At 42.6% G+C, this 21157-nt stretch overlaps 1 protein-coding gene across 2 annotated transcripts in view; it reads left to right on the forward strand.

The window, feature by feature from the left end:
- The first annotated feature begins 694 nt into the window (after positions 1-694).
- Positions 695-21157, forward strand: part of TTC7B (tetratricopeptide repeat domain 7B) — a 121454-nt gene continuing 100991 nt past the window's right edge. Inside the window, exons 1-3 of one of the 2 annotated variants that reach the window (XM_071557676.1) lie at positions 695-969; positions 18491-18645; positions 19373-19541. In XM_071557676.1, coding sequence (XP_071413777.1) covers positions 849-969; positions 18491-18645; positions 19373-19541 — 445 coding nt within the window. In that variant the 5' untranslated portion in view covers positions 695-848. Of the gene's footprint in view, positions 970-18490; positions 18646-19372; positions 19542-21157 lie in introns of those variants that run through there. The other variant, XM_071557677.1, reaches the window with a different exon arrangement.

Below are 21157 nucleotides of genomic sequence, written 5' to 3' on the forward strand. Positions count from 1 at the left end.
CATTTATGTTCTCAGAACGTAGGGCATAATCTCTGCACAGTGTGGACCTTGGTTACGCAGGCCCTACTCTTCCCTGGGCTGGGGAGCAGCTGAGTGCTGAGCTGGGGCCCACGCTGGGTCTGTGGCGGGATGGGACACCGTGGGACACCATGGGACGCGGTGTGGGGCACCGTGGGATATGGTGGGACACTGGGATGTGGTGTGGGACAACGTGGGCAGCCTGCGGGCTACAGGGCCTGCAGGGGTGGGCCCGTGCCTGGCGAGGCCGCGGACTGAAGTCCCGGGGGGGGCGATGGTGTCCGGGCGGGTGAGGAGGCGAACCGCGAGGGGCAGGGGCTGGTTTCGCCCCATGTTTTGTGGAAGGGGCGGGGCGGCGGCCTGTGGGCATCGTTCGAAGGATGAAATCAGCCGAACGTGCCATTCTCGCCCATGTCTAAGTGGATTCTGAAGGAGCAACTCCTGCCGGTGTCCACGGGAGCCCGGCGGTACAAGCCCCGCTGCCAGCGGCGGTCGTGCAGGCCTGCGGGCAGTGTCGGAGTCGGGAGCGGGTCGGCCCTGGGGGCGGGCGGTGTCGGGTCCGAGGGCGGGCGGTCTGAGCAGTGGCCCCGGCTTGGCGGGCGCTCCCCAGGCCCGGCCCGGCCCGGCCGCCGCTGGCCCCGCCCCGCCCGCGCCGCCGCCAGGGGGCGCCGCTCGGGCGCTGCCGGTGCCGCCAGCGCGGCGCGGCCGCAGCCTCGAGTTCCGCCGCCGCCCCGGCCCCGGCCCCGGCCCCGGCCCCGGCCCCGGCCCCATCCCGCCGGGCCCTGCCCCTGCCCCTGCCCCTGCCCCCGCCGGGGCCCCGCGGCCCGGCCATGGCCACCAGGAAGGCGGGCTCGCGGCTGGAGACGGAGATTGAGCGGTGCCGCTCGGAGTGCCAGTGGGAGCGGATCCCCGAGCTCGTCAAGCAGCTCTCGGCCAAGCTCATCGCGAACGGTGCGGCGCGGGCGGGGGGCGAGGCCCGGCAGGTGCAGCCGCGGAGTGGCAGGGGGCGGCGGGGCCGGGCGGAGCGGCGCGGGGGGCGGCGGAGGCAGGGGCAGGCAGGAGGAGTCGGGCAGGCAGGGAGAGGCAGAGGCAGGGGCAGGCAGGGAGAGGCAGGGGCAGGCAGGGGGGCGCCGGGGCCCGGCCCGGCCCGGGGACGCCGCGCTGTTCTCCCGGAGCCGCCGCGCTGCCGCCGCCGGCCCTGCGGAGTTTCGGCCCGGAGCAGCCCGTGTTTCTCCCGGCGCCGCAGCTGTGCGAGCACACATGCTGCTGACAGCGTGCATAAAGCCCGGAATGTCCTTCTGCCCGCCGTGCGCTGCCGGGGATCTGTGCTCAGCCTGCCCTATGGAGGCTGCCGTCCTTTCTCTTAAAAGCATACCTCAGCAATGTAGTGCAGCTCCATTTATTTTCACATAAAAACTACGAATAGTTTGCTTGGTCTCTTGTTTCTTACATCACAAAATTCTAAGTGTTTTTCTGAATGAGCTGAGAAGCAGTGCTTCGGTCTGAGGCATGGAAGTACCTAATGAACCAGGGAGATGCAGGGAAGTTTTCTTTGCCATGGATGCCTTCATTCTGTATGTGAGAAAAGGTACGGCCGTAGTCTCTGCCTCTCAGGGCTCAGTCACTGCCTGAGGTGGACTTGGAGTTATTTGCAGAGAGCAGTCGAGTCTGCAAAGGCAGAACTTGGGGTGAATTCAGAGGTGCTCAGTTAACATAGAGAGGACGAGGCATAAGGTTGACATCAGTGGGAGTTCGCTGTGAGGGCTGTGATAGCTTTGCAGATTTAGACAGGGAAGAAGACTGCATGATGCAGGCCTGTAGAAACACAAATGAAAGAGGTAAAGCCTGACTCGAAGAGAAAGAGAGAATTTAAGAATGGATGGCTGGATAGTAGGTAACCTTATATACATTTGCTTTTAAAACAACAAGATGGTGATCCTGACACTGCTGTTATGCTAACTAAAAATAAACATGAGTGAAAAGGTGCGAAGTATTATGGTTTGTTTCAGAACTTGCATAATTGATAGACTGTGAACTAGGTAGAGATCACTTCACACAAAACGAATGGGTTTTGGCTGTCTAGTTGGGAAGCTTGATCTTCGTAGTTTTAAGATGTGCTAAGATATTTCAGGCATGTGGGGAGAGCTAGGTAGGAGATGTTACTGACAGTTTGACTTGAGTTTCTCCAATCTGAGTACTTTTTACCTAACTGAAGCATATCACAGAAGATTATGCAATCTAAGTTTACACTTCAGTGATTTTCCTATTAAGGCATCTTCTAGATTCTGTACCAGTCAAAATGCAAATTATTGAATCATTTCCTGATCTTTAAAACATGGGAAAGTATCATGTGTCGATTTTATCTCTTTTTTAACAGCACATAAATGATTAAATCAATTTCATGGCTTCCAAGTCTAGCTAACTGAGAACATCAACAGTGAGTAAGCTCAGGGACTGCACTGGACTCTTCTGTAGTGGAGTAACACAGGAAGAGAGTAATTTATTTAATGAAATACCTTCACCTCCTGTTGAGAGTGTCTAAAACTGGAAGCTTGTGTTCTAAATCCTGGTGTAGCTAACAGGTTGCAGGTCAAGGTTATCAGCTAGTAAGACTACAAAGGAAAGACAATGCCTCTATTCCATCCATGAAGAGAGATACGAACTGGAAGGTGCTCTGATGTGTGCCCCTGTTGTTAGTACATCTGAAGCAATCAGCTAAAGAAAAAGCACTCTGAGCTTTGCTGCATCCTTCTGTAGTATTGGTCAGTTTAACAAATTGACTTGGGAATAGGTAACAAAAGATCTGTTTTTTTGCTGAATGTGTAACAATATGTCATAGGAATGATTTAAAAGCATGAGAGGGGTGGAGAAAGGGAAGAGGATCTTCGTTCTGTCCATATGTTCGTGTGTACGGAATTGACTTAAACTCTGTAATGCTGGAGCATTTTGACTGAGAATATCATCAGTGCTAGGAGTAGTGTTTACTGCTCTGTGAACACAGATGGGAAGGAATCCTTTGGGGAAGCCCTCTTGTAATTTCTTCAATCTTGTACTAGTGCAAAAGAATAGATTGTTACTTTACCAGGACTTAATTACACCTCCTGTTTGAAATTGGGGTTTAGAGAACTTAAGAAAAATTTTAATGATCCCGATTATTATTTGCGTTGTCTTGCGCTGATGCAGAATTTCCTGTTAGGAAGTTCACATTCCTTGTTAGATGAAAGAAGAAGTTGTAATGACAGCTCTCAATATGAAGGTCTGACTGGATGCACAGGGCAGCAGTATATACTTCTGAAGAAATGCAGCACTTGAGAGGTGCAGTATTTGAGTGGACTTGATTATTGTGTTGTTTATTCTGTTTAGTTCTGCTCATGGATTCCTCATAGCACTAGGAGTCTGTGTAAAACCTGGTGGTGGATCAAATCTCAGTGACAGTTTATATGGGCTCTTGGATGCACAAAAATGCCACTAGAACAAATTTCTGGATGGATTGCATTTGAAAGGCTTCGTGAACTTGATGAGCTTTGAGATCAAGAAAGAAGAGAAATATTGATGGATTGGTCACTGCCTTTGGTATTCTGAAATAGTGACAGTTTGGGTCATAGAAAATGTGTGTTCTGTATCAAGCCTGTGACTTACATTGCTTTTCACAAAGGATGGATGGATAGATAGATAGATAGATAGATAGATAGATAGATAGATACATACATACATACATACATACATACATACAGAGATGGGTGAAAGAAGGGTCTTTAACCTAACTCAGATTTTTTGGGCACTTAGCCAGTTTGTATTATATTTCTCTACTTCAGAGCCAGGACTCGGCAGCAGTAATGAGATTCATGCCTTGTAATGCAAATCTGGGTTTGAGCTCTTGCTTCATCAGCATTCCTGTGACAGATTGGGTCAAAACTGTTATGTGCTGGCTGGTGAGTTAACCTTGGCTAACAGCACATGGCCCCCCAGCTGCTCAGTCCCTCCCCTTCCGTGGTGGAACAGAAGCAGAAAATGGGATAAGATTTGTAACTCCAAATAAAGACAGGGAGACCACTTACTAATTATTGTTCTGGACAAAACGGTCTTGACTTGGGGTAAATGAATGTAATTTGCTGCCATTTAAAATACAGTCACATACTAAGAAAGACAGACATGAAAGTAACTCTTTTCCTCCCCCCTTTTCCCAGGCTGAACTTCACTCCTGTGCCCCAGACTTCTGTGCTCCTCCCCGTGTGGTGCAGGGGGCAAAGGGGTTACAGTTGGTGTGAGGTGGCTTCTTTCTGCAGCTCCATCCTTCTCATGTTTTCCCTCTGCTCTGGTGTGGGCTCCCACTGATAGCAGTCCTTCAGCAAAAAAAAATCTCTGGCACATGCTCTCCGTGTGCCACAGTTCCTTCAGGGCATATCCACCTGCTCTGGCTTGGGTCCTCTCTGCACCTCCCTGGGATTCCTCCTTTGGCACCTGCTCCTCTGACCTTGGTGTTCCCTCTGTTGTTTCTCACTCCTTTTGTTCTGTTTTGTGGCATTTTCTGCGTTTCCCTAAATACACTTTCTCAGAGGTGCTGTCAGCTTTGCTGAGGGGCTCAAGCTGTATCTTGCTGTGGCTCTGTTGGAGGCAGCTGGGCCTGGAACAGGGCAATCCCATGCCTTTTCCCACAGAAGCTACTCCTGCAGCTTCTCCACAGCCAGTACCTTGCCTTTTATACCCAGTATAGCAGGATTTGCAAAAACTGGCAGCCAGCATAGGAATCACCATGCTGCCCTGGAGGTCCCCAGGATGTGGCCCTTGGCTGGGCTGGAGGCTGTTTGGTTGCACGAAACAGAATCTTAGAGCAGTTTTCCCTGATGTAACTTGGTCAGTGTTCCCAGCTGGTTTCACTAGCATTTTTAGGTTCTGTTCTGGTTTCAGCCAGGGTAGAGTTAATTTCTTCCCACTAGCTGTTGCAATGCTATGTTTTGGATTCAGATTGGGAAAACTGTTGATAACACACTGATGTTTTGAGTTTTTGCTAAGTTGTTTATCCTAAGTGAAGGACTCTTTTCTTGTCTCGTGTTCCACTGGTGAGGAGGCACATAAAAGAAACTGGGAGGAAGCAGAGCTGGGTCAGGTGACCTGACCTGACCAAAGGGTTATTCCGCACCATGGAATGTCATACACAGTGTATAAACTGGGGGAAGTTGCCTGGAAGGGGGACTGATCTGGGTTAGGGAAAGGGAATCTGGCATCAGCCAACAGGTGGTGAGCAATTGAGTTGTGCATCACTTGGTTTTCCCTTTTCATTATCATGATTATTATTATTATAATTTACCATTATTACTGCATTTTACTGTATTTTCAATTATTAGATTGTTCTTACCTCAACATACAAGTTTTTCTTTGACTCTACTCCCCATTCCATGGGGATGGGAGGGGAAGGGAGCATTGAGCGAGTGGCTGTGTGGTGCTTCATTTCCAGCTGGGCTTGAACCACCACAGTCCTAAGAAAATGTTTTGAAGAAGTTTTGCTTGTTTGTTGAGGTTTGTCTAACATTGAAATGAGCAGCCTGAGGCTGAAGCACAGTTATGAGAGTTGGGGAAAGCTTGGAGGACAAAACTACTTGTACACAGAATGTTGGAAGAGGCAAAATAGTAAATGTTGAATATCCGAATTTAATGAGAATGTATTTTAAAATGTGCCTAGAATTGAGAAACAGTCATTATAGGATTCTTTTATATTTTAAGCCAGTCTGAATGGGCTGCTTTAATAAAGGCCTTAATCTGTAGGAGAACCATGTACAACTTTGTCTTGGAAAGTGTACGAAATGCAGCATTTCGTAAGAGAGAGATTTTCTTGAAGATCACAGTTCAGTGTAGCAGCCTCCAAAATAACTAATGACTGCAGCACTTTGATGCCAATGATCACATATAATTGAAAGCCCTTTTCTGTTTTCATTTAAACTTTTATTTTTAAGAGTTCTTTAAGGTTTTTCTTCTTAAATATTGAAGATAAGGCTTAGGATTTTTTTTTCAGTATATTTATCATAACATGTTCATCATACAGATGATTCATGTATTTTATTGAAGTGTTTGGGATTTTGGCGATTGTGTTTTGAAGCCTCTCTGCCACAGCTTTATTTCAAGTATCCTGCCACTCATATCTTTAGGAATTGGGATTCTCATGGTGTTGAAATTTTGTGATATTTGAATGATAATTTTGGAAGACAACAATGACTTTGCAAAGCTGATTGCAAGTTATGTATTTTTGCTGAAACAGAAGCATCTCAAAGGAAGCAGCTACAATGGACTTCAGTATGCAGGTTGTGTCTGTGCAGGGTATTTTCAGGACATCAGTGCTCTCATGTTTTCTTTCCTTCCTTTGGGAACACAGTGAGGAAATTTGAGATTGGTTCCGTAGCAAGCTGAATGGATAAAATAAAGGATCCATGAATTTCCATGGGTGTTTCCGGCCATTCTTTGTTGCTGCAATTGTAACGTGACCTTGTTCAAGTTCCGTGAGATGGATGGCTCTGTCTGGAAAAGCACTGAGGAGGCGAATTTTGATAGTTCAAATGAGGTAGAATGATGTGGTTCTGTAGAAACCTTATCCAGTGTGAAATTCTGCATTGCTGTGGGGAGAGAATGTATGGCCGGGAAGGTCACAGATCTTCCTGCTACCAAGACCATTGTGATGTTTTCATGAAAATCGAACATGACCTACAGGTATCCACTTTGCTGATAGAAATGCACTAACATTGTAACACACTACTTTCTTACCAAGTGAAATTTTTTTGCTCTCCTGTTTCTGTTTGGTTTGTATTTTTTGCATGTGATCTCTTCTCTGACTGCCTTTCCTCTCAACACCTTGTTTCTACAGTTTCCTATTATACCTTTTCTCACAATTAGCTTGGCAGAATAAGGGGACAGAGAGGAGTCTGGAGCAGGGTAGCAAACCCAAAGGATCATGAATTATTTTCCATGTATAATTTTGTTTGTCACTTTCTGTGCTGCTTCCTTAATATAATTAGGACATAAAACCAGAAACATCTTATCAGTTTTTATCCATTTCACTGCCTTGTGAAATAAAAGACCTCAAATGTATGGTTAAAGCTTATCCTCAGAGTAAACAAGGGATTTCTAAACCTCTTAGGACTCATGCCCTACTTAGAAGGTGTTTACCAAATTTATTTGGTTTTTTTATGCATATGGTTTGTAGTGCAATTTATATATGCAAGGCTTTCCTAAGAGCTCTTTGCAGACCATGTGATGTGCCTTTTTGCATGTCCACAAAAGTGGAAATGAAGCACCCTGCTAATTTGTTATCTTGTTTGTTTTCCTCCTATTGCATTTGCTGTCATACTTACAGAACAGGTTTACTGAGGACAGACATTCTTCTGAATGAAGACCAAAGACTGTGTCAGTACTAAGATGTGTTGGCTTATTTTTGACTGACAGCTTTGTTTCTTCTGATAGCCAGGGGTGTTATAACAGTGTAAGTGATGATGTAGATCTGCTGCTTGTGTTCCAACTGACTTGTCATCTGGAATAGAAAATGGGAGCGTAGTCAGTGTGATTTCACAGTAACTAAGCTGGTCTAACACCTTGCTGCTATTGCGTGGAGGAGGTTCTTTCTCCCTGCCTTTGCTCAGGCTGCTGCTTCTCCGTGCAGTTTCTCCTGGTTATGTGTTCCTGGCCTCTCCCTTGTGTTGACAAACACCAGGGAATTACCGTGCTGGGCCAGCAGAAAACCCTGTACTCTTGTTCTGGGTTTGAAGTCTGCTGCCTTGCCGAGCTGATTTGCCTCCCACAGGGGTCTGAAGAGTTTAACAGCTGGTGGAAAATGAACAATGGCAGCAACAAGTGAAGGGCAAAGGCAAGGGGTGCTTTATTCTCCCCCTCTGAGAAAGTGTATAGTTGGTCTGAGTAGAGTGAACTAACTGCTTCCATATTTGGAGCTTATAGCTGCTTACATTTGTAAGAATACTTCTACATATTATTAATGGAATTATCTTAGAAATTGGACGTCTCATATATTGATGTTGGGTTGGTTGGACTTTTCCCTTGTTTTAAAGTTACAAGAAGAAATGGTAACCAGATTTATCTGTAAATAAATACTGGTATATGTCTGTATTGTACCTCCTCTAGGTTCTTTTAACCTAACTTCAAGGGTTAAAGGTTAATGTTAACTTTTCTATAGGGAAATAAGTTCATTAGCATAAACTCAGGATCATTGATACCACTTTTGTTTGAGTTTGATTTGCATGGCAGTAAAGAAGGGGACAGAAGGTCCTTAACCATACCAAGTGTGGGCCACTCTCTGTCCCTGCCAAGTCTGGGCCATTCCTCCTCCTCTCAAACCTGTCTTATAAGTAAAAAAAAATTAGAATTTGATGGTTAAATTCTGTGCAGTTTTTCCTGCACTGAACACAATTTATTTTGTGATCTGATAAAGAGTGACTGAAGTCAATAACTCTGTCAAAAGTGGAGTGGCAGGATGCTGAGACAAACTGGAGGGAGGGAGGATGTCAGGCTGGTAGTGTGATGTGGTGCATAGTGAGATGGGAGAGCATGTGATCTCTGCTCCAGGCTGTGGGGAGAGAGTGCTGACTTTGGGCATTTCTCTAGTGTCAGCAAAATGTGTGGCAGAATGCACAGTGGCAGGTTTTAGTAGCTGCTCTGATCAGTGATGGTATCAGTTGCTCTGTTGCTTCAGGAAGTGTTGCAAGTTCCCAGCCCACTGATGACCTATGTGTGATTGGTATGATTCCATTAAAATGTGTATGCATAAACAGAAATCCTTTACTACAGTCTCATGTTATCTGGGGTTGTAAATTGTGCTTCTTTCACAAAAAGTGGGTGGGAAATCCCTTTAGTCTGTAGATGAATCTTAAACACAGCTGACCTGAGCCCCATAACTTGATTTATCTCCATAAAACTTGCAAAGACAACAGAGATAGGAAAACACCAACAGCTTCCAGGCCCTCCCATATTTTTCTGCATTTAATTATATGAATAAGTTGTTCCTTATCTTTTAAGTGTGCCTTATCTCAAATTCAGATTTTCCTGGGCTCACCTTCCAGCCACACTCCTGGTTTTGTTTTTACCATTTAATTACAGTCTCTTTACCTTAATGGAGAGAAAATGCGTATATTAATCAAGGCTCTAATGGGGTTGCTTTAGAGCTGGGTTTAAGGAAAGGTGGGAGTCTGGGAATTATCTCTGAGACTGACATATGGAGGGTAATGCCTCTCAAGGATTTACCTGAGTTTTCCCAGGTGAACCTGGAGAGGCAGGAGGAGGAAATTGGAAATGGTAGAGAACTTAAAGAACTGGTTTTTGTCTTCCATCTAAATAGTCTGTAGTATTTTTTGTTGTTGTTAGTAGCAACAGGAAAACTGGTTTGTCCTTTGAGAAATAAATCATAGCAACAGGTGAGATTGGAAAGAATTCCTGGCTCTCACAGCATGTGCATTTGCTGTTCTCCCAGTCACTCTTTGATCTTTGTAACCTAAACAAACATAAATGGGAAGAAGCTAAATTTTGATCATTCTTCCTCAGTGTGGTTACTGCAATTGTTCCCAGTTAAACACCCGAAGATAATAGTGATCCTTTTTCCCACACTTTGTGCTTCCCAGTCTTGGATATGACATACATTCTTATTTTGTGGTTTTGCATTGCATTTGACTGAATGGGGCAGGTTTAATTCAATATTCTAGATGATACATTGTGACTATACTGTCTTGATTATTTACTGTTCTGATAGTCTTAACATTTCACAAAATTTGGGAGCTTTAATATTAAAAACACCCCAACATTAAATTAATATGATTCAAAACAGTTGCTGAAGTTTTCTATTCTTCTTAATATGTACCATCATAAAATAAATTGCAGTAGTAGAGGTACTTTGAAAGTAAATTTGCTTATGCACAAATCATAGAATCATAGAATCGATTGGGTTGGAAAAGACCTCCGAGATCACCAAGTCCAGCCCTTGGTCCAACTCCAGTCCACGGCACTCAGTGCCACGTCCAATCTCTGTTTAAAAACCTCCAGGGATGGTGAATTCACCCCCTTTCTGGGCGGGCCATTCCAATGCCTGATTACTCTCACTGTAAAGAATTTTTTTCTGATCTCCAACTTCAGTTTCCCCTGGCAGAGCTTGAGCCCGTGCCCCCTTGTCCTATTGCTGAGTGCCTGGGAGAAGAGACCAACCCTCACCTGGCTAGAACTTCCCTTCAGGTAGTTCTAGACAGTGATGAGGTCGCCTCTGAGCCTCCTCTTCTCCAGGCTAAACACCCCCAGCTCCCTCAGCCTCTCCTCATAGGACTTGTGCTCCAGTCCCTTCACCAGTTTGTAAAGCCTGTAATATTTTTCTTCAGAGCAAGTTTTGACTGTCAAGCAGGAAAATTGTGTAGATACTGCACAGCTGCACAGTAAAAAGGTGCCATGCCCTCTGTGTCCTTAAAGGTAGAGAAGTGGATGACTGTGTAATTAAAGGTGTTGGGAAGTAGACTTAAATTTCTTTGAACAGGTGACTGTGTTTTCTGCTTCTCGTTCTACATGTGTATCATCTGCATCGGTCTTTAGCCTTTCTCCTGGTAGTGCCTGTGGGTCTACACGGGTTCTCTGGGTGCTCTTCCCCTCTGGGTGCTCTTCCCCTGTCCCCAGAGACCTGGCTGGACGAGATCCTGGGCAGCTGCTCTAGTTCCTCCTGCTTGGAGCAGGGGTGTTGGACTAGATGATCTCCAGAGGTCCTTTCCAGCCTGTCATCCTGTGATGCTGTGAATTCTTGCTATGTAATAGTGATAGAATCCATATATTGTTTTCTTGTCTTTAATGTAAACCTTGTAGAAGTCTAAAATTAGTTTTAGCATTCATTTTAATTTTGGTCAGAGTTACTGAGTGCTGAGCACAGAGTTGAATGAGTACTTGGGGATTTCTGCTAATGCTCCTCTTCAAGCCATTGCTCTTATTCACTGTTGCATGCATTGTGAACAAAGCAAATGTCTTTGCTTTAAGGTATGGGCAGTGTGTTCCTGGGTTAAAAATTGGTGTTTCATGTGTCTGCTGCCAGTTGAGTATGAAATCAGTTCTAGATCCAAGATTTCCAGATACTTCTCTGGAAGAAAGCCCTATTTCAAAATGGCCTTCTCGATATATGTTCTGTTTGATACTATAAGATTTTTTTGTTTTCAGAAGTTCTTACAAAAATTTGACTTTGAAATTTTTATCTGGTTACTGTATGTAGCAATTGGCCCCTTTGGGATCCTTCTTGCTGCATCCCATTCCTGGATAAAATTCCTTAGTTTGTTTTTTTATATTTAGACATGATGATATTCTAACATGTTATAGGAACTCAGAAAAAGAATAATCTCAAATTATTGCAACATGCAGCCCCTCAGGTACTCTGAGCCTTCAGTTTTACCTTTAGAGAGAGTAAGAGTTTGGGGAATTGAGTAGGGACAGTTTACTTTATTGCTCCTGAGTTAGTTTCCCTCTGTGGGGATTTGAAGCACCAGAAGAGAGATTACAAGGCAAGTCTCAGCTTGTGGGAATTCTGGGCATCAATGTACAGTCCCACTGAGATACTGGAAATGTCCTATTTTTCCTTTAACCTCTTGGTTCTTTCCTGCCCTGATTCTTTAATTTTTTAATTATTATTATTTTTACTTCTGAGTTAAGACTGGAATTTCTCATTTCTTTTCCTTTCTGGAATCCAGTACCGAGCAGGTGAAGGGGCAGTGTCTTCTGTTCTCCATTCTTTATCTAACTGATCTCACCTCATGCAGTATCTTCGGTTGGAACTAATGATGACCGTAATCTTTAGACTTCAGTTGTGGCAATTGTGCTTTTTAAAAGTCTGAAATATGTTACCTGAAATACTGAAGATTGTGGTGGAGAGTGGGTGAAGCAACATGTGATAGAACATGCTTCTAGATTAATCTGCTTGCTTACAAGGAAAGACAAACATTTGTTTGTTTACAGATTCTGTAGCTAGTTTGTTCTTTATTTCCTATCCCTAAATACCTCCTATTCAAATTCAGGTTGAGGCTCTTTGCTTAAGTCATTGAAGTAGGAGATTTGAGCCTAATTCTGCACTTTTTTCTTGCAGCTGTGTAATTCAGAAGAAAATGAAATGAAATACTAAAAGTGTTTCATTTTATTTATGCCATTTTGTATATAAGGAAGAAATAATGGTTTTCTATACACAGTGTCTTGCATTAGATGTTGAGCTGTCAGGGAAGGCTTCATGACCTGTAACTGGTGTTAGCACAGAGTCCTGTGTGTCCTTGCCAGGTACCACAGCAGCTGACACAGATGTGTCATTGCAGAGAAACATCTGATGTAGAGAGACTTGATACCAGGAGCAGGGTTGTTGATAGTTGTTGCCATAGCAGTGATAAGTAACTCTGTTATCCTAGAGCTGTATTTGCATTGGACTTTTCAAGTATTTCCCTGTGATGGTAAAAATACACTGAAAAAAATAATTATCAGACCCTTTAAAAATTAATTTTTCTGCATTAATATTAGGAACACTTAGGTGGTGGTCATGATCTAGACAAATTTCAGTGTTTTGGTTTGTTTTTATCTGAGGCTGTTGAGTCACCACAGGAGAAGTTAATAGTTTAGCAAAGCAGTTTTATGTGGTGCTTCACAGAACAACAGGTGGCAAGCAGGTTCATTAGTTCTATTGAGGCCACGTCTGTCATTCACTTGAAAACATCTTAATGTACTCTGGAATTGAATAAAGTTGTAAAGTCACCTCTTGAAGAGGGACTCTGAAGGCAAGAGACAGAGCTCCTAATTTGTATTTAGCTAAGCTTTTTTTCTTTTCTTTCTTTTTTCTTTTAACTCTATGCAATGCTTTCATTTTTTCCTTTCTTCCTTTCTTCCTAACCTTGCTTTTAGGAAGTAATTTAGAGCTAGATAGTCCTCTCACCTCGCCTGCTGACTCCCCCCTAGTTCTTCAGCAAGTGCCAGGAGGTTGTGGGAGCATTCATCAGGAAGCTGATGGGTTTGCATTTTAGCATGTGATTCAGTGGATATTTCAAGATGGACCATGGCTTTAAGCTACTAGTAATAAGTATTATTCATCATTCTTGACCAAGAATAAATGAAGATTAATCCTTTATTTTAATTCTGGTTTTCTGTGAACAGCTGCCTCAGATCCCGGTACTATAGTAATGAATCTGCTTCTAAAAGCAGATGTTACAAATAAAGTAACAAAGCAGCTTTCATTTTATTTTTATACACTATTTTACAAAGGCAGTCATCATGTGTGGTTTTTTTCTACCTGTGTTTATTGCAGCCTATATTCTCATTTTGAAGCTGGTTTCTATTGATCCCTATTGCAGAGGGATGGCCATGTCCTTCTCAAGACACTTTGCATGAGTGTGTCTAAGCTGAAAGAAAGCAGCTTGCATGTGTAGAAGTGTCTGGGTTTTTGCTTTCAGGGCTCAGAGAATGGGCATTTCAAGTAAAGCATCCCTCAGTTTGTCTTGCAGTGCCAGGGTGCTCAGAGCTGCCTTTGATGGTAGGCAAAGAACATGCTGTTAGGCAGGTGGGTAATTTCTGTGGTCCTGTGATGTGGCAGAAACAGATGGGCAAGCAAGGCTATTCTTCTCCAGTTAGGAAAGGGTTCTGCAATGCAGTTGTGATGAATGGCATCAGCCCCCTAACAGTACCAAGTAATTGCTGTTGATGAACCCTTCAGCAGAGAAATACATGAATAAGAAGGAATCTTTAATCAAAGATTTTATGCTGATCCATAACTATCTCAATTTTCTAAAAGTTTCATGGTACTGAAACTGTTTTCAAATGTGTTTTCTTCTGAAGCATCTATTTGGGCTGTCTGAAAGAACACTAGACTTCAAGGTATCAGCTTTACACAGTTCAGTTTTGTCTCTAAAATATCTCTTAGAAGAATGTAATCTAGTTGTTTACTCATACTGTGCTGGAAGAAAAAGAAAAGCAATTTCTTCTCAAACAATACTTGCATTATTTCAGGATGTCTTAAGGGATAGCTATAACTGATGGAAAACTCTGCTAGAGCTATAGTTTTGTAAATAGTTTCCTTCAGAAGTGTCCATGTAATTGGAATTATAAGCACCGTTGAGTCTTGTTCTTACTGGCACAGGAGACTGACACACCTCAAACCAATGCTTTCTTAATAAAGTACTTCCCAGTAATAATAGGATTTAAAACTTTGTTGCCAGTGTCTGGCCCTGACTGACTGACTGACTGACTGACTGACTGACTGACTTAGGAGGTGAGTGACTCACTCAGTAAATAAGAAAATTCTCCTTTGCAGTGGCTTTTATGGTTTGCAGTCTGTGACCTGTTGTCTTCGAGTGTTCCCCACTAGCAGCTGCACATGCTGCAGCTCTGCCAGGAGAGCCAGTCTGACAGTAGTTCTGGGGGTGCTGTGTCTTGTGGTTTGCAGTGGGGACACAGGGAAAGGATGAGTTGTGCTGTGTATGGATGACCTAGAAGAACAGCTTTTGTTTTGATGCTTGATTGGATCTGTGTCTAAGTTGCAGCTGCTGTTTTTCCTCTGCCACCTTTCCTGTGAAGGAGGGTGTGTGCTGTACATGTTGCTGCACTGTGACTGTCTCTGGCCAGTGTATGGATCCTTAGCTTCTCTGTCTTGGATCAGTGATGTGAACAAAATATCTGGGTGCTACAGACTACTTTGATTCTCATGTTAAGGTGTCTGGGATAGTTTCAGAGTATGTGTCAGCTTGACCTTAACACTTTGTTCTTGCTTGTGTCCTGTCTTCAGAGACGACATTGTATTTTTTCCAGCCATAGACAGAGAGAAGAAACACCTTAGGGTGAAGGGGAGAGAGCAAGAGAGGGAAGAGAAAGAGAGAGAGACAGAGAGGATAAACTAAGTTTCAAGAGGTAGCTTTATGTTTCTCTCCTCTTACTTTCCCTGCTGTGAAAAAATCTACTGTGTACAAGACAGGAGTGGCCTTACAAACTTTCTGCCGAGTGAGGTATCTGTGTCCATCCCAGCCTTGTTCTATTGTGGCACCAGAAATGGGTGAGAATTGAATCTTCTAAAGCTGGTCTTCCCCTTTCTGTGGTGCAGCTGGAACGGTTGCTGTTTGCTCTTGCCAGTGCTGTTTGGTTATAGGCAAAGTGATTATTTTCCTCTTTAGTAATGGGAGAGATTTCAGCACCTCATTTTATGAATTGTCATGCCTCAGGGCATGCATTTTGACACCCAGAGTGCAAGGTTTATTTTCTTTTCCTTTAGTGTCTGACCTGTTCTTCAGCTAATCTAGTGTAAGAATCCAGATCTATTTTTTTGGACCAGAAGAATTTTTGAGACCTGCTTGAAGGAATGCATATAAGAGGGAAAGACACATGTGATTCTTCTTTGGTGCTTTTCAAGTTCTGCTATTTTTGAAGTGTTTAAAAGCCTTGATGATAGTTCAACTCTGGAACCAAAGCACTTGTCTTAGAGTGTCATTTGAATTCCTTGCTATGTTTGCTGTTCATGTTTCCTCAGCCTTCTTTGGAAATGGAACTTGCTCAGTGAAGTGCTAAACTGAATAAAAGAGAAGAGGAACGTTACTTGTTAAATGAAGGGCTTTGGTTTTGCTGAGTATCAACTCGCACATCCCTTATAACTGAGACTAACCAGTCTGATGTATTTTCACCCTATTCTAAGTCGCCACTAAGCTTTAAAAATACAATTAGCAAAATTAATTGTACCCCCAAATGGGACATTACTGTGATGACCTCAAGTATTATTTTCAAGGTCCACTCCTATTTTCTGTTTGCCTTTTTAAAGAGGTTCATAAGTAAAAATTGTGTACTCGGAACACATGCACTGGAATCTTCTGAATATTTTGTGTGAAATAACTGTCTTGAAAGGACCCCTCAGTGCCCTTATTTGCAAGGCAAATAATTGCATACAGTGAACTCAAGTACAGTTTTGTAAGTTTGGAATGGGCTTCTGATCTCTGAGAGCCTTTCACACAACACGTGTTAAACTCCTTGCACCAAACTAACCTGCCTTGCATTGGTGTATAAAACTAGCTGTCTTTTTTGTGACAGAGAGATGAGTTGGAGAAAGTGCAGCCCTATGGAGTGTTGTGCTAAAGCTGTCTTTGAGAAGGGTAATGTTGGTCATAATGCCTGAGTTTACTATGTGTTTATAATAATACCATGGCTATGGGAATGAAATGTAGGATTTGGAGTAAGCGTGTAACAAAGGAGATTTGGGCTGAAATATCATATTTAGATTTGGTCAGTTTAAGTTCTTGTTTAGTTTGTAGCTTGAAACTGGAGCTACACAAGCTGTTGGTTTTTATCAATTATGGTAAGATTTCTGTTTAAAGAGAAAGAAAGAATGTGTGGAAAATAGACTGCCAGAAAATAGATGCTTACTGTCTTTAAAAATGAAAAGAAATCATTTTAGCATATTACTTTTCTTGGAAAATATCTTGTATTGCTCCAAGTGACAATTGTCTGTAGCATTTGTGCTTTTTAGTATATATAATGCTGCTTGCATAAAACATGTTGCTGTTGATGGAAAATAACTCCATTTGTTGGAAACATCCCTTCAGTGAAGCGTCACACCCTGACAGGGGAGTGCTGTGCTGGGGAAAGGGGCATGTGCAGGTCTCTGATAGCCAGGGGTTGTGTCAGAGCTCCAAGGTCATTGCATGGAAAGGTCCTGGTGTTCGGGTTGATTCTTGGTCACTGGAAAAAGGCACATATGGCCATTCCCAAGAAGGTCATGAAGGGGAGTCAATGGATTGCAGGTCGATCAGCCCAGCGTTAGGCTCGGAGGAGATTCAGAAGTATGTCCTGGAAACTGGTTGGAAGGATAAAGTGGTGGTTGGGATCAGTCGACGTGGGCTTATCAGGGACAAGCCAACCAGATAGCTTTGATGAGAAGTGACTGACTGTATTGATGAAGGGGAGACAGTGGATTTTGTTGGCTTTGGTGGTCTGGACTTTGGACACAGTTCCCCCGAGTAGCTAAGGGGGCAAACAAATGCATGTGACACAGGAGAAGCAGTTAAGAGAGCTGCACTTGTCAAACCTTAGAAAGGGAAGCTAAAAGGGGATCCTGCTGTTGCCTCAAGGACAGAGGTGGCCTCTTCTCACCAGGCTAGTAACCAGGCTGCATCTGTGGTGTGGTTTGTCTTAATCAGAATGCTGGAAACTTTTCCCTCTGCAGTAGTGCTTGAACAGTAAAACATGAGTGAATGGTAGTTGAGAACAAATAAATGCTGAGCTTAGCATGGATATCTCTCCCAGCACAACATATAATAAACATAAATGGAAAAGTAAGTGCTCCCTTGATGCTTTTGCTATTTGTCTGGTCTCTTAAACTTTCTCTTAAAGAAATTGTGGTTTAAGAATCAGCAGTTAACTAATAGTTGTAAGGATTAGTTAAAAGTTCTAGGTTTTTATCTTTCTACTTGGTAGGACACATTACAGGACAGTACTGGTCCTTTTATACTGTAGAAGGGCATTGTACTGAAATTTGCTATACTTAAATGACAATGCATTATACTTCCTGAAATATACATGTATCCTGAGGGAAAGCTTTTCCTCTACAGTAATACTGACTTCTGCATGCCCTGGTCTTTCTGTCCCTTTTCATAACCTCTAGGGACAGTGCTAAAGGTAGTGAGTACTTTTCTGTTACCTTTTTGCCTTTTTCCTTTTTTAAAATCTATTTTATTTGTTGTTATTACATATTTGGATTATTCAGACATTGCTTGCAAGGCATGACTGGGTCTTTTCAAATCCAAGGTAATAGTTTTATAGCACTCTTTTTACCAGAGGAAGAATTCCAGACATTTCAGTAAAACACGTTTAGTGGCCCTGGATAAAGTAGAGGATGACCAGGTTCTTGAACTTCAGCAGGTGTGCTGGGTGCAGCTTTGCTGGGCAGCCTGGTGTAAGTTGTACCTTCAGGTCTGAGAAGTGGTGGTAATCCCTAAGGAATGAGGCGAGTGAGTGTTGAGAAATGGACTTTCATACTGAAGACTTGGGATGGCTGGAGCCTTAACAAGGTGTGAGTGAGATCTACAGACAAGACAGGGGTGGTGATCAGAGATATCATGGGGGTCATGCAACTTCAAACAAATTAATTAATCCAATACCAGTATTCATATTTGAAACCATTTTTTGGGTAAAGTGAGTGTCTTGTCACATTCAGAAAGTTACATAAAGCTTGGGAATCAAGTGCTGCTTTACAAGGAGGAAGGTGTGAATGCTGACTTCAGATTAGTGTTCTAATTCTTTGTGTGTTAGAACACAGGAGACTTCATTCTACAGTGAATCAGGGAAAAGATAAATTGAAAAGTAAAACCAAGTGCCACATGACTTGTGAGAAACTTGAATACTTGATGCTGTGTTTGTTTTGGTTAGTTTCTATTTAAAATTCAGGCAATGGCTGTCTCCACTGAAATGGTAGTGAAATAAAATGATTTCTAATACTTCCTGTGTTTGGTTTTATTTACAGATGACATGGCAGAGCTTCTTCTTGGGGAGTCCAAACTAGAACAGTTTTTGAAGGAAAACACTCCTAAACAGAGTAGTAGTCCACGTGGCCCCCAGCCAAAGCTGACTGAGGTCAGGAAGCATCTCACAGCAGCTCTTGACAGGGGAAATCTAAAGGTATGTAAGTTGGCCTGAGCAACAATTAGAAAAGTTGAAATTGGAGTACTGAGAAAAGGTTCCTTAAATGTATTTGCAGGTGCAGAAAGTGACGTTAATATCTGAGAGCTTTTTCAGTCAGAACCTTTTGATGTTCTTAACCATTCTGGCCCTTCTTTTACTTAACTCTTGTTGTATCTGCTACATCAGCTTATCTCTTCTGTACTCAACGTCTGTCTTTTGAGAGATCAAAAGAAGCTTGTTTTACAGTCCTCTGTAATCATTTATTCTGCTGGGATACTTTGAAATTTTGTGAATTAAATATGTAGACTGTGGAACATATTAAGTTTTGATGCTATGTTATTTTCAACTGTGCTTATGGTGTTATAAAAAAGAAGTCATTGAAGGAGTTGTAATGATAGGCTGCTCTAAATAGTTTTATCACCTGGCAAAGCTGGTTTCTGACTGAGAGGTATTTCTGGTGCACTTGTATATAAGTATATGAATATATAAAATTACTGGTAATGCTTTTCAGTACCTCGATGGAATGAGATTTTGTGGATTCCCCCCTACTTCAAGCCTGTCAAATATTACAGGAGACAGAAATCCTGTTGGCTTGTTGCTCTTTTAGAAGAAATATGCTGAGAGTTTCTACATGAATATATACAGAAAACAGACGTAATAATTATCAGAGGGAATTAGGTGTGTTTTCCCAGGAAAACCCCTTTCTTATTTCTCTTCTTTCTAGCCAGAATTCCTACAAGAAGCAAACCTAATTATGGCCAAATTAAACTATGTGGAGGGTGATTACAAAGAAGCCCTGAACACGTATGCCAGAGTTGGTGTTGATGACTTGCAGCTCACGGCGGTGCCGCCGTACAGGCTACGGATGATTGCTGAGGCATATTCTACAAAAGGTAAGGTTGCTCTTTCCAGTGCCAGAATGTGGAAATAGGCTTTTAAAAGTTAGTTCATATCTTGTCCAAAATTGAAGAATTTTTAGTGTGAGTATTGAAGCAGAGCAAAGCCAGAACCTAGGGAATTTTACTAAAAGCACCCAACTTTCAGGGGAGTTTCCAAGAGATAAGGCTTAATTTACTGAAGACATCTAACTTTCAGGGGAGTTATAATTAAAGATCCATTTAGCGAACAGGTTAATACCAAGAAAGAAGACAAGAAATCCAGAGTACCATGTTTGGCAAGACCCACTGCTGGCGTCAGCAAAAATCAGACCGAGTTGAAAAGTTCATGAGGATGAAGAATGAAAAATACGACCACCACCAGATGAAGTACCGGGATCTCCCCTCATAATATTCCTCAAAATGGACAGCTCTGCCCCAACTCCGCCTGCTATGAATATTATAACTAGATATTGCAATATTATAATTGTGTATGAATATGCATGTAAAAATATTGTAATCCCTCACTAGAAATATATAAATACTGTAGCTTCTCACTGTAGACTTTGGAGCTCTTTGTCCGATACTAATTGGAGGGTTCCCCAACGTTGTCTTAATAAATACCTTGCTGTTTATTGACTAAAACTTTAACTTTGTCTCTGAACAGTTTGTTCTGCCTCTTTGGGCGTCAGTATCATCAACACAGTAGAGGAGTGCCATATTTGTAGCTGAAATAAAAGGATGGTTTGGGTCCTTTAAATTGCTCAGAGTTTGTGCTAGGTTAACAAGACATTTACCTCAGTTAATATTCGGACTGTGCTGTCCCCTGATCAAACTTTTGAGTGCATTGAAAGTCCTTCCATATTATAAACGTCACAGTAAGTGTGGCTAGATACTAAAAGCCTTATCACTGTTTCTCAAAGTTAATAGTTACAAAAAGTAGTGCAGTTTTGTGCTTACTGTGGGCAGAATGGAGAACCTTAATTCACTGTGATGCCTTTTACTAAATATTAGCTCAGCCTAAGCTGGGTTGCATAACTAAATTGCCACCTAATTGAGAGAAGTAGTAATAACATGATAACTGACTTAAAGCAGTGCATGACTTGGAAGTTTTATTTCTGAAATTTTCTACATGAATATATTTTTAAAAACCAACCAGAAGTGAAGTTAATTAAAAAATACTTCCTTTTTAACTAGTCTGGTATAATTGTAATGTTGGCCTTGCGTCTTAAGGTGGCAGTGCCACTTCAGTTTAGAAACTGTAGCAGACGAAGCTGGGTCAGTGTGTTGAGGAAAGTGCCAGTTTGTATGCCAGAGTTTATTAGAATTTACTGAGCTCAATGTTTGCTTTGGTCTGCTGTGTTTAACTTGGGTTTGGTTGCATATGTCCCTTTTGTTATGGCAAGAGGAGCGTCGAAGTCAGCAAACAATTTGTGAGAGACTTCAATAGCATTATCTGGTACCTGATCCAGGATTGTTTCTAATGTTAGTCTTGGAAGAAAGTGCCTGTTTTCCACCAACACAGCCCTCTAGCAAACGTTAGACAGGCATGAATCATGCTCTGTAGAGATAGCAGGGAAATAAGGGAACTTAACTGGTAGCAGAGACAAAAGGATGCTTTGTGAGTCTGGTCA

The sequence above is a fragment of the Pithys albifrons genome, chromosome 6, assembly GCF_047495875.1.
Source record: "Pithys albifrons albifrons isolate INPA30051 chromosome 6, PitAlb_v1, whole genome shotgun sequence".
NCBI lineage: Eukaryota > Metazoa > Chordata > Aves > Passeriformes > Thamnophilidae > Pithys > Pithys albifrons.